The sequence below is a fragment of the Drosophila simulans genome, chromosome 3L, assembly GCF_016746395.2.
Source record: "Drosophila simulans strain w501 chromosome 3L, Prin_Dsim_3.1, whole genome shotgun sequence".
Taxonomy (NCBI): Eukaryota; Metazoa; Arthropoda; class Insecta; order Diptera; family Drosophilidae; genus Drosophila; species Drosophila simulans.
Window position 1 is genome coordinate 2,184,266 of NC_052522.2, and position 19,337 is coordinate 2,203,602.

The following is a 19,337-nucleotide window of genomic DNA, read 5'->3' on the forward strand; positions in this document are numbered from 1 at the left end:
GAGGTTTTCATTAGAGCGGGAAAGCAGCGGAAACGGAAACGCAAACCGAAACCGACATGATAATAAATATGTGGGGCAAAGTGTAAAAAATAAAAGGGCGACAGCCGAATTCAAGATAAACAAAAGCGCGAACAGACAAATATGCATAAGTGCACTGGCAAAAAATCACACTTAAAAGCCATCAAATTCAAATGTCAGATAGGATTTGGTTTTTCAAACACTTCGAAGCTCTAAGTATGCTTATACTGCATATCGAATGTATTTCTCTAAGTGTTTTTTAGGCAGAGGCACGCACGCATGTAAGCAACCTCGAAATGAGATATACTTAATGGTCGAAATTAAGCGCGCCTGAATGGTCGGATTTCCAAGGCCAGACGAGACTGTCAACCAGTCAGCCAAACATCCAATCAGTCGGCTTGGGCATTGCTCTATTTTCCAGGCATTTTCACTGATTTTTTTACGCTTAATTTCCGTGCCTCCCCAGGCAGCTTGTGGTTTTATGTGCGCTATTATTTTTAATTTCTTTCATATTTTCCGCACTCGTTTTTGTGGTTTAAGAACATGCGTAGCGTCCCTTTTATGGCGAAAGTTTGTGATTGTTTTGGGAATTAAACTCCAGGCATTCAATTTGATTTAAAGCCTGCACCACTAGGCGTATGATGAATGTGGCCCACAGCGGCCCACGCAATTTCTTCAGCCAAAAGTCAATAAGTTGGCAGGCATAAATTGTGGAAAAGTTTGCCGACTGGGCAGCCGTAAGTCAAAAGTTGTCTTATCCCGTTGAAATATGGCCCACGTCCTGCTCATTTGACTAATTGCAGCCTCCCTCCCCGCGATTCAGATCTTATCCCGACCCAAGTCCTCCTCCTTTGAGTCGTTCCTTTCGCTGGCACTTAGTTGGCAATCGTTGTCCGGGAAATGCAATCCGGACTCGTGTCGGGGAGACTGCCTCGCCGTTTTAGGCCAGCCCCTCCGTTGTTGCCTGCAAATCTGCGAAACGTTGCCATGTTATCCTTGACTCGCCTTTGCTGCCAAAAATCCTTTTCGTGCCAAAGAGGAAGGAGCAGCAGCTGGCAGGGGCAGCTGGCAAAAACAAAGGCCGGGAAATTCGTTTATCGCGCCGCAAAATTGTTTTCGTTTTTGTATACACAACACATAATATATATTTTAGTTAGTTTGCACTCTCTATTTCCCAGCCGCTTTTGTCTGCTTTTAAAGTGTTATAAGCAAACGAAAAGTGCCAAAGTTTAGAAAACCGAAGTTTTAATTGCACTTTCAGTCGGCAAAAAGATTATTTGTTGTCAATTAAATTGCGTTTATATTATTATTTATAAATTGAACAATCCACAAAGAGGCAGTTATAAATTAATTGCAGATTTTATAAATGCATATTGAAACATGCAGAACACCCGGTATGAAATATTAGCACCTAACTTTTTTGTATATTTTCTGTTAACTAAAATTTAATATAATATATTTAACGAAGCTTCAAGATTTCATAATACCTTTAGTTTTATAGCGCTCTATTGCGAGAGTATAAGAAAATTGAGTTTGGCTTAAATTATGCCTGGACTTGGCGCCCCAGACCGAGTAAAACGGAGGCTAAGGCCACGCCCAAACGCCCCCTGAGCGACTGCAGCAAACAGTTTCACTTTTGATGGGCCAAAAACAGCAGCAGCAGCCAGAACGGAGGAGAACAGAACGGTACAGCAGCCAAAAGTCATTTTAGCCGCCTTTTTTGGCCCTCTTTCCCGTCTCTGTAATTTATGAGTTTGCGCCTCAAGTTGTGGGCCACACGTAGCCGTAACATTCTCATGCCGGAGCCAGGAGTCCGTGGTCCGTAGTCCAAAATCCGGAGAACGAGTAAAAGTCCGGAATCGAAAACACGGAGTGCAGCAGCAGCCACTGCAGCACCGTCGGCTTATCGCCATTGTCTGGGCCAACCTTGATGTGGTTTCCCCACCCCCCTTCAGCTGCTGTGCTGTCTGGCAGTTTATGAAAACTGCAGCGGCAAATGTTTGGATTTTCCTCTCGCTCTCTCGAGGGAAAGCCACCTGCAGGCCGTTGGCCACCCAGGAGTGCAATGTCCTTGTTTATGCGGCGACACTCGCTGTCTATTCGGCAGTTGTTGCCACACGAGGAGCCGCAGGTCCTGCGGCGCTTGATTGAATTGTGTCCTTGTCATTGCATGTCCACCGTTTGCCAAACAGCAGGATCATGCAGCATGCAGAAGGATCAGGTGCAGAGGTGCAAAGCAACAGCAGTAGGGGTCGTCCAAAGTTTAATTAACTTTTTCAGCGCAATTGCTAAACATGTTCTCGCGGCTGCCGTCACTTTTAAGCCCCGAGTGGTAATTTCATTTAATTGCTTAGGCTTTAAGGTGGGTAGATGTTGAAGTTTCTGCAAATGTAAAAAATTACTCTACAAATAACGAGCTTAAAAAAAAAACAAAATCACCCAAACACAAAAACAACTTGTTTTCGATTTGTTAAACAAACTAACGATTCAACGCCTTCGTCTTCACCCCAGGGAATGATTAATCGTGAGTAAATATTCCACTTTATTAGGGAACTTTCTCGAGCAAACCTCTGCTTAACCCCATCGAAGTCGGGCAACCCTTAGCCCACGCAATCCCCCATAAGCTGCCGTGTTCTTTTGGCCCACTGTCAAGTGACTCCAAATGGCAGCAGCGGCTTTTGACAGCTGCAAGCCCGGAGCTCCGGCGGTATTACAACTGACAGCTGGCGTCTGATGCGGTTTATGTTAAAAGGCGCACCATTCAGCCATTCGCCAGCCAGCCCACACATGTGCGCACTCACACCGCGAATTTATGTTTATGTTAACAAAGTCGAGCCATTCAAGTGGCAAGCCAAAACAAGACAGCCCCGAATGGGCTAAAACCACACAACAGCCGAAAACCCCACACCCCACATCCATGTACCCGGCAGCCACCAGCTCCATCCAATCCACCTGCCCTCAGATGAGATGCAGTCATGTGCACAATGCCGAAAACATTGTAACCGAGCGCGAGGTTCAGAGATAACAGCGACAACTGCCGCTCCTTCTTGATGACGACACACTCAAAAAACGGGGCTTCCAAAGTATATTTACCAAAAATCATGTGTACTATAAATGGGATTTCTTTATTTATACGCGAATTCTTTAGGTTCGGATACATGCTGAAACATACGTACTTGCTGAGGAGCGAATTCTTTAGAACTGACGGCTTAAAAAATACAATAGACACAAAACGTAAGGTTAAAATGCAACTAAATTACCAAATCACTTATTCTGTCTTTGGCGGGGTCTCTTCATTTGGTGGAGCCTCCTCCTCGTCAGCTACACTCCCGACCAGGCTCCCGTGGGTTTTTCTCTTGTTAGCCTCCGCGGCATATTCCCCAAATGTGAGATTTATGTCGTACGGAGTGCGGCGGAAGATGTTCGGAGGAGTGTAGTTGCTCTGGATGGGCCAGAAGAGACCATCCTCGTCGGGGGCGAAGGGCACCCGGCCGTAGAGCCCGGCGAACTCCCCCAACTCGTAGTAGAATCGCGTGGAAGCCAAAACCAGTTCGATGCGCTGGATCTCGGGCAGGTGCTTTCGGAACACCTCCACCGGCAAGTGTTCGCTTAGGATGGAGCTCTTGGACTTTGACTTTGGCATATCGTCCTCCATGTCGCTTTCTCGCGTGGAGATCGCGTCCGGATCCACTGGCTGACCCTCCGAGAGCAGCCGGCAGATGGTCAGCAGCTTATCCTTGATGATCAGGTGCTGCTTTCCCATGAGATACTCATCGGTGGGCGTGGAGGTGGGAAACTTCTCGTTCAGAAAGACTGAAGGGATGCGGCGAAACATGAGATCTTTTGTATAGAGCTCCTGCACGTGATCCTCGATCTGAAACACGCGGTTCATCAACCAGAAGGTCTCACAGCAGTCGGCCAGGGCCCGTGTGAAGCATCCGATCATGTCCTCGGAGGACTCCAGCATCAGCATGCTGTATTCGCCCATGTGGAGAAACAATCCGCACATCGGATCCGGCGTGATGGCCAGCGCCTTGCACTGCTTATGCAGCTCCTGCAGGCGTTCGCTGAAAATGGCAAAGAAGTCCTTGGGCTGATCAGGTGCTTGGGTGTCCATTTCCAGTTCCTCCTCTTCGACATAATCTTCTTCAGGATCTTCTTCACTGAAACGGAACATGTGGGTGACTACTTCTGCAGTTTCCGTCGCAGCTTCGTCCGGCGCAGGAATGGGCGCTGGATCCGCGGTGTTCACGGGCGATTCCGTTTCTATGTTATCGAAGATCACATCCTCCATGAACTGTATGGGCGCCGCTTCATCTGGTTCAGGCTCAGCCTGCTCCACCACCGCATCGACGGGCAACTCCTCTTTGGACTCAACTGGCGTCAAGTGGCAGTTTTTGGCCAGGATGAAGATGCGCTGATAGAACACCGAGGTGTCCATGTCCGCTAGCTCCATGTCCACGTACTCCACCAGCGACTTGCGCACCTGGAAGGTGATGGGTCTCTTTAAACTGAAAATGGTGTGCCGGGTCATCCTGGTCGACCGCGACTGCCGCTGGCGGGCGGCTATGGAGGCGTGTTTGACATTGATCCGCTGAAAGGACATCTTGGCGGGGTGTGACTGCTCCTGTCGGGGGTCGAGAACACACTCCCAGGGTCACCGGGGTCTACCAGGAATATCGATAAAGCTGTTGTTTCTGAAAATTTTGATGTTGTCTAGCAACTAAGCGGTTGCTTAGACTGTTGTCGCTTGCGTTGCTTTTGTTGCTCTGGAATCAATGGAAGAAATCAATAAAAAAATAAATTGAATCAAGGAACTGTAAATGATTTAAGTTCCAATAGTTTCCTTAACATTTTAGGAAAGTAACCCTTTACACCTATTGTGAAATGAATGACCCCATTCATAGATAATCCATTTACGAATATTACGTTAATTACGATCTGAACACATTTTTCTCTCAGTGCCGACTCACACACAGCACACTCTTGCTTGTTTAATGTACATGTACAGCGTTATTACCTAACCAATGTGCAAGTACTTGGGTCGCTGCCTCAATTATTATTATCATTCGTTTGAAATCTAAGGCTCTGCTCAGCCACCATTTGCTCGCCTTTGTTTTGCTCGGCTTTTAGTTTGGCTTGGCTTTTGCTTTTCAGCGAGTTAATTTATTCATGGCGCATTTATGAGCATAGTGATTTCCGGCAGCACCTACACTTGCCACCCACCAACATCCCGCCCGCAACATCCGACATCCAGCAACAACCTCGACGAGGACGAAAAGGGAAAACTTCTTCATCAGGAGCCCAACTCGTCCTTCGAGTTTTCCTGCTCTCTCTCTCTCTTTGAACAATTTGAAACACTTGGGCATACAATATGTTGAAATGATAATGAGGCGAAATTGTTTTTTGACTCGCTCCCAGGTGTTTCTGTTTCTCTTTAACCCCCACCTGGCTTCAAAGGATGTCTGAGCTGTGCTGATTATCCTTACCCGCCAGGATTCGCCTGAGTGGCCTCGCCCGTTTTGGCCGTTTAGTTTATTGACGCCAAGAGTTGCGTAGCAATTTGCCGCAATGTTTTAATAACCAAGTGGGTTCGTTTTCCGGACTAATAAGATGGAGTTCTTAAGCTTAAAGCTTAAGAAATTTATTCTAGATTCAAGCAATTTTATTATAAAATGCAACTGCAAATGTATATAAAATAATATCATTAACTTAAATCGCTTGCCGGCGAGCTCTGTTGGCTAAAAACAATATTATCTTTCATACCTGACCTACAAAGTATTTGAAAAATACGACTTTTGGGTCAAGTGGTTTTCACTCAAGCGTTTGATTCTGTGCTCGCTTTATTAGTTTAAGCTTTCCCTCCGGCTTTCACTTTTCACTTTTCCAGCTCGCCTAGTTTCACTTTCGTTGCCATGCAAATATGCCGGGCACCATCGATTTGCCTCCGAGATGTCGACATGCCACGCCCATTTGTCACAGTCGCCGGCAGCGTTGATTGCATCGAAGTTCTTAGTCAATATTTGCCGATTTCAATGAAATGAGAATTTGACATGCAGGCAAACACGGCAGACGACGTCATGCCGATGTATCCAGTGGATCCTATGGATACGATGGCTCCGATGGAGCCAGCATTCCATGGGTGTCCTCTTCGGATGGCTGAAAGCGGAGAGTATCTGCTGCCAGGAGGAGACACTGTGCCGGCACAGACTCGGCTGCAGATGCATCTGGCATCCTGCAACAGGAGGAGGACAAACACTGGCTGACTGACTCCATGCCAAATTGAGGCTGGCTGGCTGGCTGACTGGTTGGCTTGGGTAAATTAATTGCGATCTGTGTGCCTTGGCATTTTGTGTGTGGTTAAGTGATTGATGTCGTCAGAGGAGTGTTTGCCGTCGTTACCTTTGTTTCTCCAGAATAATGCAAATTTTTCATCCAAACGATGGCAACCTAATACGGTCTTTAATTGGACACGAGCTATTAAGACTCGACAGTTGGCTTAATCTCCAAACTTTGAGCATATTTAAAGGCTGTTTAAAATATGAAATTAATTCAAAGTGATAAGTGATTACTAATAACTGAATAGTTGCATTATTTGGAGTGCTATGAAGGCGGCATTTAATTTGAAAATGCAAATACCAACCACTTTACAACACATTTCGATGGGCTCATCCTGTTTATCCCAATTATGAACTAAATCCGCCGCACGGCATCACCTGCAATGGCTGCGGGATCAAAATGCTGAATAGTTTGCGATAAATTCAATTAAAATTGTAAATGGCTGGCAAACAGAATGGAACTTTTGCTTTTTACAAAATTAATGACAGCCCGGCAGGGAAAATTGTTCTAGGCAATTTTAAATTAATTCAATTATACGGAGCATCAGCAGCAGCACAAGTTCGACCCTCGATTGCCTTTGCCTGACTGGCAGAAAAGTTCGTCCAGGTGCGATGATAAAATTTAATTGTTGTTGCCCGAATCCTTATTTTGGCAATGCAATTAAATGCAATGACAACTTGGCGACGGCGGGTTGGTGCGGACAGGCCGCTCCTTACCGATTGGGAAAAGGATCTCTTAGCCAAGGCTAATCAATTAAGCCTTGGCAACGAGTCGAATCTTGGTCCACATTGTGCATTGCTTGAGTGAATCGCCCGCCCGCATTTCCAATTAATGGCAGCTAATTTATTTGAACTGCCCCGAAAATCAATACAACGAGCCCGAGAGGAAGCGTACACGGAGAAAAACAAGTTGTCGATTTGTGCTAGAAGTAACTTTCTGCTAAAAATACTTATAGATACATTTTTCGCTTTGATTCTAGTATTACTTCCCACCACAAATCCAATATTAAAGGAAGTGTTTCTCTTGCAAAGCTATTAAGTATGAAATCGCAAACTTTTTGCCCTGTGCATCCAATTCCTCATCATCGTGGCCAGTGGCCCCAGGGATCTGATCTGGATCCGCTGGAGTTCGGGGCAAATGGAGGCGGCGGGTGGCAGCTCACTTATATTTTTATTTATGCGCCAACATTCGCGCACTTAACAAAATAGCATCCGGCTGGGACCGAGGCATCCCTTTCTGACAATGGAATTTTATTGTTTCGCCAATGTAAGCAAATTCGGTGGAAACTTTTTGTGGGCTCCCGCGAAAGGATGGGACAGCATAAATAAAGTTATGTATTTGATTATGAAACCGGCGGATAGGCTCGTGCTGTGTGACCAATGGATTCAATTGCTCGGCAATCTTTTATGGCCGGGACAGACAAATCATAAAACGAAAGGAGGCCAAAGAAAGACTTTTATGAGCCCAACTCTCGGCTTTAAGAGAAAGTGTCCAGTGAAGTGTCCACTGTTGGTGAATAGCATGTCGAATCGAGGGGCATTTTATTTCTCTGTTAGGATTAACCACACTTGAAATCCCTAGAAATGACCTAAACCATATTGACTTTAACCCTTTTCACCTGAATCGAATGAGATTTTGGCGAGCACTTGAGGCATATGTGTTTCTTTTGTTCCCATCTGAGTGAACCTTTTCCCGCTGGCCCCTCTTCATCTTCTGTGGCATTCCAGAATGTCACTTCCGGTTCTTAAGTGTATTTCTTTGTGCCTCTGTGTGGGTTGACCATCCAGGACACACATTCCACACATTTCTTTTTCGCCTCTTGCCGCCTGAGATTTTTAAAGCCTCTTCGCAATGAAATAGCTCGAATATTTACTTTTTTGTTGCCACAACTATTTGGTTGCAATTTTCTCGAATAAGTGTTGGATGCCCATGTTTCGCATGCTTAATTGCAATGCCAGCAGCAATTGGCATTTGAAAAGCAAACGAGGCCAGATAACAAACAGCAGTTTCACAGTTGTATTTACACAGTGGCAGTCAAGAAATTAGCAATTTAGATGACACATGTTCAAATAATGGACTAGCTTTAGTTAAAATATAGAAACATTTAGGGAATTTAATTGAGTCTACTTTTAATTTCTCTTGCTCAGTGCCAATATTTGCACCACGACTGTGTCCAATTTATAGCCATAAAAAAGGACAATTAATGCTGAAATACAGTTGCAATAAAATTGTATTTCCTGCGCGGGGACTCCCCGCCGACTTCAAACAATCGCAGAGCTTGATTGAAGCACTGCGATACGGGGACAAATGTATACGATTTCGTAGTTCTGTGGATGTGCGGGCAAATATCAAACAATTAAATTACACGCCAGAATGAAAACGAAAACGAAACGAAAGCGAAAAGTTGCACACAAAACTCTATCCAAAGTGAACTCAATTTGCTGGCATCTAAATCATTTTTAATTTGAGCAGCAACAAAACAAAAGCGTTTTATTTTCCCAACAAAGTGCAGCGCAAACCGTAGCATATTTAACAATAACAAAATGTAGCATACATTTGAGGGCCGCCTGTGGAATGGAAAGTGAGAGAAAGAATGTTATTGTGCGAGAGCACACTTTTCCGCGGCCCAAAAACAAAAGCAGCGAACACAACGGCAGCGGGGAAAATGCAACACACTCCCTGCAACTTTTCCAACCCCACTCCCCCCGCCCTCGCCCATCGTACCGTTACACGCTGCTGCACAATTATTCAAATCTACGAGCCATGGCTGGGTTGCACCAGCGGAGGGTTAAGGGTCGCAGGGGTCAGGGGGCGGTGGGCGGAGGTTGCAAGGTTGCGAGGCCACAGGAGAGAGCAGCAGAAGCTGTCATCCGTTGAAAGGTGGCAAGTACCCTGTATAGTCCGGGATTTTGTTTAACATGAAATTAAGGAACAAAAAGATACAAATTTCCAAATGTTTTTATACTTTGCATAGAAGAATAAAGCAGAATAAATGTACAGCTAAGTAGATTTTGCTTATATTACCAAATATTTGCTACAGGGTATCACCTGAGCGAACCTCCAGCCGAACTTGTCATTTGAAACGTGCTTTAATTTCAGCATTTGTTTGCGGCCCCAATTTGTCGCAATAATAATGGAATTTAAGTGTACCGAGCACAAAAATGCAAACTAAATAACGAAGTTTGTTAGCAGATTTCTGGTCTGATGCAATTACTCGCATGCTGGACGCAATACCTTTGTGCCAAATGGGTTGGGAACGGCTTTAACGAGTAGCTTTCAGCCGAAACAAAGCCATGAATGCACATATCATTAAAATACAATAATTTATGTGCCCAGCTCCACGCCTTCGCGTTCACAAAGATCGTCAACCTGGCAAGGAGTTACTATCAATTACGTTCATCTCATCCGGGCTAACAAGAAGCTCTTGGAGGAGTACTTCTAATAAATATGCCTAAGCACTCGCTGCTTCTGCCCCCTCGCCCACTTCGTCGGAATGACAAAGCCAAAGCAAATGACGTGAAATATACATAAAGAGGAAGAGCTGGCCGTAAAATGGCTGCAATACCACTGGCACTGGTATACGGGGCGTATGAGCAACGTCGTTCCGCTCGCCCACTTACAAGTAATAAGAGCCAGCGGCGTAAAAATCAACGGAGGCCCAGCACCATGTGAGCCATAAAAAGTATATGGTAAGCCAAAGCCCAAATAAAACCAAACCCAAACCAAACCCAACCCAAACCCAACCCAAAACCCCGCTAAGTCTCAGATTCCTTGGCATATTTCACGGGCAAAGCCATCGCATAATGCGTGTGATTGATTTACCTGTTTCCACCTCTCGACCCAGCTGCTGTAAAATTGATGGCTCCCATTTGGCAGCGGGCGAAGAAGAGATTGAAGTCATTGCCATTGGGATGATTAGGTGGGCGAGTTCGCCGATGGCCAGGATTCGGGTTGGCATAAATCCCACGCGCTTTCCGGCAGAACTTTCCATATTACATTTCAATCATTACTATTCAGGAAGTTTCGCTAGACTTTTGTTTCAATTTAACTTTTTTAACTCACGATAATTCTCCCTGCTATAACTTATAAATTTGCAATAGTATATTAAAGGGGAATTGGCTTTTGGTCCCATTTTTCCCATGATACACACATCCTTTTAGGATCCTTATCCCCGAAATCGGGAAAATCTGGAACTGTATTCACTGGCCTGTGTCAAGTGTTTCGCAAGTTTGTTTGCGTGGCTTAAACTGTCGCCCGCTATCGGGGCAACACAATCAGCCAGACATCCAGACAACCAGGGAACCAGAGAACCGAAGAGCCGGCGAAACAAGCCGGCAAAAGTTGGTTAGTTAAAAGTGTTTGTCATTGTTGACACCTTTCGTCTTGGCAAGAAGGCGACTTGGCCAACTCGAGACAATGAGCCCAACGGAAACCCACCAGAAAGGGCAAAGTTTTTCCATTCTCCGCCTATTTTTCCAGGCCATGTCTGTTGCCCTCTTGTTGCTGCTAAAACTTTTTCCATGCTCATGTTGATTGGTGTTAAATATTTGGCGGCATTCTCGCTTCAAATTCGGTAAATCTAATTTATTACATTGTGTGGTCCAGTTTTAAGCCATCAGCCGCTCAGTTCGAGTGAGTTGATGTGGTTTTCGTGTAAAGTCCTGCCACAAACAGATTCTCTTTCGGAGGGAAGAGCACATTTATTTTCTAGCCAAAGAAATAAAATGTTTATTACAATATTGCTGCTGGAGAAAGGGGTTTCAAGCAAACCAGAAATACAAAATTGGTATTTTGTAGATTTTAGAATATACTCTACCCTTTTTTTGAGTGCATCGGGGGTCTTGGGTTTTCTGTTTCAGTTGCCAATTTGCCACTTTTATGTGTTCATATCATTTACGCTTATTTTGTGGCCTGTCCTGGCTTTGAAGCTCCAGATACTCAGCCACTGAACCGAATATCTACGTAGATACATCTCAGCTGAGCACACGACTGCCATTTATCAAGGCCGGCAATTCGTTGCTGCTCCAAGTGCCTGACTAATGAAGAGGGTTAAGAGGGGCGGTGGGGGCTAAGCAGTGGGCGTGGCAGCTGACTGGTTGTCATTGAAAGTGCAGTTAAACTGCAATCGCGTTCGCGTTTTCATTATGCGGCCCCATAAAAATAGCGATCCTTCTAACAAAGTAAAAGCAGCGACTGAAGCCAAAGACAAACTTTGTGTTGTCTGGTCAATAAGTGGGCTATAAACTAGACCAGTTGGGTACCCTAAGTCGAATGATTTCCAATTTTCTCAGTGTTTTCCATGGTCTATCAATTAACATATTTTAACATTATTTGTAGTATAACCTACTTTCAAACCAGTCAACAATTTACATCGAATAGTCCTGCCCGCCGAAATACCCTACACAATTTGGGGTAGGTTCAATAAAAAAGGAAAGTTATCAACGTAAACAATTCAAGCACTTCAACTAGTTTTGGGCGCCTCGATAGTGCTCCAGATAATGGCACGAGTCTGTAGTTTGGGGCGGTGAAAAGTGGGCGGGGCTGCATAATGAAAAGTTGCCAGTTATCGGGTTGGGTGAAAACTGAGAGGAGGAGACGACGGTCTGCCCTTCACTCAAGCGGGCAAAACGCAGAGCGACAAATTTTTATGGGCAAACTTTCAATTACCCAACTTTTTTCTTGCTTGAATTACTTTTGAAATGCTTTGCCCACCCACACACACACACACATATACAGAAACAGGACATATGCATATGTGTGGGTGAATGTGTCTGTGTCCTGTCGTCGCGTTTGTTGTTGCTCTATTTGCCTCACTGATTCTCGCGCAGAAATGCACAGAAAGAAATAGTTTTGAAAAGTAAAAGTTTGAAATGAAATAAAACAATTTCTCAATATAACTAGAGCATATTTCTACCTTTTATTTGATGATGGCAGATTTGATAAGATATATACGCGTGTTCTTTATGATAAATAGATATATTCTCCGTGTGTCTCTTTGATGCTATTTTGTGGTATCTAAATATCAAAAGAAGGTGCACAAGGAGTTGCGGTGACGACGGCCATTGACTGTGCACGGTTCATAGCTCCGTCCGTAGTGGCAGCTATGTGTAAATACATGTATATGTATCTGCTGCCCACCTGACTACCCGACGACTGGAACTTCAAGGACGCACAGCCATTTATAATGCCTGTATATTATTACTTTTCACTTTGCCGAGCAAATTTACGAGCGAGCTGCGCAATTTTTCAACTTGTTACTTAGCGCGAGCGCCACTTAAACACTTTTAAACGCAATTTTCGCACCGCCCCGGGAAGCGGGAATGCGAATTGAAGCCCGGAGCTGTGAAATATGGAATTCTAAGCGGGCCAAGACAATGATTTCGCCGTCGCATTCCCCGGGGAGAAGCGCCATTGCCATGGCCATTTCAGCACCAAGCCATAAATCATAATCTGCTGGCATAATACATAAAATATTGATGCTAAAGAGTTCAAAACACACACACATGCCGTCCTCGTCCCGGGATGATAATAGCCACTAAACACCTATTTACCCCGCTCAGAGTTATTAAGGCCAAGTGTGCCTGCTGCTCAAAAATGCTCAAGCACTCTGGTTATTTATGTGCGCAAGGAAGTATTCTGCTTTATTAGCCATTGTACATCTTTCGGCTCTGGATAGTTTTCGCTCTGACCGCACACACGGCGTATGAGCAATGTGCACTGGTCCAGAAAATAGATAAACTTGCGTGTCGGATAAATTATAGTTGCAGCCCATTCTGCCGAGCAGTATATTGAATATTAAGTTGGGTTCAATTAAACTAGAATTTATGTGCGCCATTGGCTTACTCCTTTGACCAAGTTTAAAGCCCAGCCATTAAATATTTAAATTGGCATCAGAACAAAGGCTAATCCACATAATTCCATTGCCTGCGATATTTTAGCATCTCCTGGATTGGATTCCTGCACGATTAACTCGCTGTGTTTTGCTCTGTTTGGCTGCTTTACTGTTTTAGCGTTTTAGTGTTTTACCAGGGTTTTCCATTCGATGCCAGCAAATCCCCAAAAGACCGCAAACAAACGAAATCGACAAAAAGAAAAATAGTGGCTAAACCTGCCGTTCGAACATTTAAATTTCTATCGCCGACTGCAGGCCGAATAAATTGACATTGCGAGATGGCAAACAAAAATCGACAGCGAGTGCGGAATACAAGGCAATGTCAATGTTTGCCCAGCCCGTTTTTCCCTCCTTTTTTGTTCGGCGTTTTCCCATTTTCCATTTTCCAGCCAAGCGGAAGTGTCTGAATGATGGATGCTGATTTCGCTCAGTGCCCAAAAGTGCCACAAAATGCACAGAACTCAATGTCGAGCTGCAATTGCAGTGTGAATTTATGGCGATGCGAGGAATTTAAAGTGTTTCCCACTCGAGCTAAGCGGCTTTTAATGAAGTCATGTCCCGGATCCCTTCTTGCAAGATGAATTGTCGGGTCAAGCCGAGCTCCCTTCGTGGGGGTCAGCAATTAAAAACGCATAATTCATGCCCCAATGAAGCCGGCTGAATCCGGCTCCGAATCCGAAAAGGTGTGCGCCACGAGTATAATTAAATTTGCTAACCCAAAACTAATTGGTGGCTGCCATGCGAAACGCGGGAAGCTTGCTGCAGGACACTCGACTGCCCCGACTGATCCTGATGAAGTGGACAGAGAGGCCACAGCTGACATCCCCTTTAATTATCCCGTCACACGCGTGGAATGGGAACACGATATGGTTGTTAGGCATCTGCGAAGGGCGGGGATAAATTGAATGTAAGCAAAGCCATGGCTTGTACAAAAACCAAGCCAAGGTGAGCGCTGCACTTGAAAAAACATAAATGCAGTTTGTTATTCTTAAGCTGATGGAGCGATTACTTTTTTATGTGTTTATTACTGGTTCTTTTCAAGAAAAACTTGATGTATGTAAAAACTGTAAAACATCTTTTGATTCAAATGTTAGATAAATTTTAGATGTTAGTTAAGTTTTGTTAAAATTAAGCTTCGAATGGGTTTTTTTTGCATATTTCGGTCAAAAAAAGTTACTCAATTATTCTAATCACATTTCTGTGCAGCTTTTTACCTGTGCTAACTAACCATGTAACTTTTTGGAAAATTTCCAAAAAATAATTTTTTGACCAAATTTCACTTTTTTATAAGGGGTTACATCACAATTTTTTGCAAAAATTGGTCAAAAATTTAAATTTTCGGATTTGAATGCCATTTGATTTTAACATTGATTACGAGTTCAGAAAGATATAACGCTACATTTTGGCAGGTATTTTTCAAAATTTACATTGAAAAACTTGATTTTTGTACAAATTTTTGGGTTCACTACAAGGATTTTTGGAAGTATTTCTAATTTATCTACGAATTTAGCTAAAAGTTTATGTTTTATATTATTTTTCAACCAAATGTGGGGTTTGAAATCGCCACTATGTATTTCCAAGTGCAAAGGCGGATGGGATGGAAGGAGGGAATTGGCCCGGACAGCGACAGGGACAATGACACATGATTATGTTTAGCCAGCAGGTGGGACAGCAGAGGACAGGTAAAAGCAGGGAACACCACAACCACCTTTGACCTGGCCAAAATCCAACCGCCCCCGCCCGCAGTTGGTAACATATTGTGGCACATTACATTAGTCTTGGTCCTCTCTTTCTGTCCAGTGGCTCAAATCCGCCCATTCCCCTGATCATCCGTGTACGACACGAACCATTATGCATACGTATGATTAATGAGATTCGTGTTATTGTTGATGTGCACAACGAGGCGGGCACTTTTTACGTCTGCAGCTGGTCTTTGACACTGGCGACCTTATCAATCAGCCGTGGCAGCACAAAGGCGCCGTAATCACCTCAAAGCCTAATAGAATCCGTCAAATCAGAGTGGGCAACTATGGGACCTATTGAGCGGCCAAATGGAACTGCGAGGGGTGCTGGTGCTCTTTTTGGGGCCCGAAACCGCAACTGCATCAAGGCCATTCCCGCAGCTCAACTCGCAATGAACTGGGCCCAGAGCACTTCAATTTGTTGGCCCGGCGACCGCATCACGAATTCATGACCCTTCGTCCAAATAACCAGAAAACAAAACCAGAAGCCACCCAGCAGCATGTCCCCCAAACCAGAAAAAAGGGCGAAACAATATGCAGCAGCCGTTGGGAGTTGGCTTCGGATCTGGGGCCAAATTGGAGGGTTAGCGGACAAACCGACATAACCAACCATCAATCAAAACGTGGACTACTCCACTGACAATGGGCGGGCCGGAATTGCTGGCCTCCGCCTGCGACAGAAATGGCTTGTCCTGGCCACGCGTCGTATGCGTGATGTGGCGACATCAGCGAACCAAAAATAGAAGACTGCTGCGGCCGGACAGCCATGATAATTATCACCTAGCTGCGCTACATTTTCATAAACACAATTATTTATTAATTAACCGGAACCCCGACAATTTTAGACCCCCCGTCAGTCATTGTCAATTGGAATTTAATTGAAAAGCGGACAGGACATCTCTTTGGAAGTTGGCGCGAAATGGATTCGTTGGAAATCCAGCATATAGTCGGACATTTAATTTATGGCAGGCGCTGTCAGGCGATTTAGATTGATTGTTCGCGGGATTAATTAATAACCAGCACGCAAAACTAATTTCAGACTGCAAATTGGCTTAAATTGGAAGCCTTGTAAACTTGTTCAACAATGTTCGCCTGTCGCCAAGGTGTTTTTTGTGCGAATAAATGTCAAAGAGCCGACAGACAGACTGATGGCGAGGCAAACAAATCTAGAAATTAATTTCGTTCCATTTCATTGCCAAGTTTTGTTTGCCGAGCTGACACTCGAATTAAACGTCGTCGGATATTTCAGATAGAGCGCCGAATTAATTAACGCCCTCGTGCAGTGTTCGGCCAACGGTGCGTATGATTAATATGGCCCAGTCCGCCACTTCAAGGACTTTAGAGGGCTGGCCGGCGGTCGGTCGCTCGGTCGGTCGGTCGGTCGGTCGGTCGCCGCACGTGTTTGGCATTTTTCCGGCGGCACTTTTCAAACTGAACAATGCAGAATGCCACGCCCACAAGTGGCCGCCACATTCAGTTTCGGTTTTCGGCCCCGAACATAAATCTCTCAAGTGTCACATAAAATTTCCGCACATGTACGGAATCAAAATGAAAAGAAATCGGGGCGGCGGTGATGGCGGCGACGGCGACGGCGACGGCGACACAGACGAGGTCGTAGTGCAATAAGTTATCAAAGTTAATAATTCTTAATGTTAGTGCATAAATAAGCCTGAGACAGGGCCAGACGTATCAGGAGTTGTCACAGCCAGCGCCCATACTTTTATGGGTATGCTACCAAATAAATACGAGTCGAGAAGCCAGGCATAAAGAAGGAAATTTAAAATTTATGCAAAGAGCAACAGTGGCAGCGGCAAGACGTGGAAAAAATCCAACTGACTGAAGGCTAATTTGCATAAAGAAAACGCCAACGAAACTCGAATGTAACGCCCAGCAATCTTTTCCTCTCTCGATGTGACCGTGCATATGTGTATGTGGTGTATGTGGTGTATGGTATATGCTCAGTGGCCTGGCAAATATGAAACGTAAAGTGTTCATGCTGACATCGCGACATAAAACATGCCCATGTGTTGGTACAAATGTTTCGCCTTTATTTGGCAGGCCTTTTGGCTAATAGCGCTCTCCCTGGCCCACTGTTTGGCCAAAAGCAGCAGGGCAGAAATGCCAGTTCGACAATAAAAGTCCCAAAATACTGGTCGTGCATGGCATGTGTGTGCACAGCGCACATTTCCCGATATATATGTGTTTTAGGTACCAATCTATATCAGGTTTATCTCGGACCACTATTTGAACTTTGAAGCTTATGTTTAACTAGAAAGGGGTATATATTATTGCTTTGGGGATAAGGCAAATAAAGATAGTTAATAAAACCATAGTTATAGTTAATTTTAAATGTATTTCTTCCTGTGCATCCCACTTCTGGTCCAAAGGGTTTCTTGCCAGTAGCCATTTACAGGGCTCCTCGAATTTGTCCAGACTTTGTCTTTGATTTGGATTCCTGCAAAACAGACCACAATGTGGCCATGAATATCGAGAAATGCTATTACGGCAATCGAATGGACTGCTTCAGTCGATTCCGAGTATTTTAATTTCGGCTTTAATGGCCAGGCCACAACATAACTGGTAGATATCCCCCGGGGTCATTTGCTAATCACCTAATTGGCAAAACTTTTGCCTCTTGCCCCGGGAAACATTCGACTGGGAGTCGTGAAAATTTTCAGCTCATCCGCAGATAAGGCAAAATATGAGTACAAACGCTTAGCTTTTTGGCCAGCCATCTATCTTCCGCATCTGGAAAATTATGACTTGAGCCGCGAGCCAAAAAGGCCAAAGGACTTGGCCGGCCAAGTTCATTGTGCCACATTTCATTTGGCCAAGAGTGCTCGAGTTTCTCGCAAATGACGCCCGTGAGCTATTACAACGAGTGCTTCACTTTTTCGATTGAATGGATGCGTTGGGGATGCAGTTGGCTGACTGGCTGGCTGGACTGTGGTCCCAGTTTTAATACTTTTAACTGGCTTGTCTGGTCAGTGGGGGATTCGCACTTGCGGAAAAACTAGCTGGGAGTTGGCCAAGTGGAACTAGGCAAACTAGCCGAGCTCCAACTCCCCGGCACACAAATCTCCAGCTCTCCAAGGTGATTATTTTGCAATTGTTTTGTCAATTTTTAACGCAAACTGTTGCCATACACATACCGTACGTACTGTATCGTACCGTACTGTACTGTACTGTACTGTACTGCCAAGGCCGAAAAGCGGACGTGGGCAGGAGCATATTTTGATTTCATTATGCCGGCAGAGCGTTTCCAGTTCAGGGCCCCGTTGCTATTCCCCATTATAATGGCCAGATGTAGACATTTATGTACATTATTATGCCTCTCCTTTTTGTATTTTTACGTTCTGCTTGCTTACACCGAGCCACCTAGCCCGTCCCCATCCTCGTGTATTCGTACTCGTATACATTCTCCATGGGGGCTTATTAAATGATTGACCTAGGCTCTTCACTCACCTCCTCCATTCCGGTCGCTGCTATTATTGTTATGGCAATCGCTTTGATTGCACGTTAGCAGCATATAATTATATCCTGACAGGGGGACTATAATTTCAGCCAGGACGAAGGGTGCCTCCGTTAAAATGCCATTTGATGGAAATAGATTGGACTTTCGATATTATTCCGAGGGATTATTATCTTTTCTGCCATATGCTGACAGTACTCACATACTTTGCCATTTGCACATGTGAAACTATCACTTCGAAATGTATTTAAATTTGGTTAAATGGCTTAAATTCATCATTAAACTCTCAGGAGCATCGCTTTTCTTTATTTTAATGCTGGTTTTCTTTGTTTTTGGCGAAAAACGCCCCATGGGCCTTGCTTCATGCGCTCGAAATGCTGCGTAAAAATCTTCGCTGACCGGAAACTAATTTGAAAATGTTATTCATTATGCATAGCACTTGCCCCTTTGCCACTCGAAGTTGCACTCGGCTGACGCTGTTTCGCTGTTCTGCTGTTCTGCTGTGATTTCGCGCACTTCCTGCCGCACTTTTCCGAGTTTGTTGCAGTTGCACTTTCTACGCACGGTCTGGGAAATCGCAGGGAGACTGGCTGTTCCGCGAGTGTGTGGGTTTGACCCAAAGTTGAGGAAAAGTTTCGGTTTTCGCTTTCGCCTGGCGCTGCGAAAAAGTACGCGGGCCACTAATGCCCAGATTTGAGTTGCGGCTGCGAGAGTTTTAACCAGATTGTTGCCTTAAAGCTGAATTAGCGCAGCTCTTGCGGCTGCCAAAGTTGGCTTAACCCATTTTGGTCAGGAGTGCTTAAAGCCACATTAAAATGGAGCGGATGGCAGATGGGCTTCTTAAAGGTAAACTGCAGAAAGTGGCTCTAAAGGA

General features: G+C 44.7%; 1 protein-coding gene across 1 annotated transcript; it reads right to left on the reverse strand.

Annotated features, from left to right (window-relative positions):
- Window positions 1-3,122: 3,122 nt before the first annotated feature.
- Window positions 3,123-4,787, reverse strand: LOC6736460. The gene has a single exon (XM_002083295.3). It carries the CDS (start codon window positions 4,622-4,624, stop codon window positions 3,287-3,289), a length of 1,338 nt encoding a protein of 445 aa, XP_002083331.2. The 5' UTR covers window positions 4,625-4,787; the 3' UTR covers window positions 3,123-3,286.
- Between the last annotated feature and the right edge of the window lie 14,550 nt (window positions 4,788-19,337).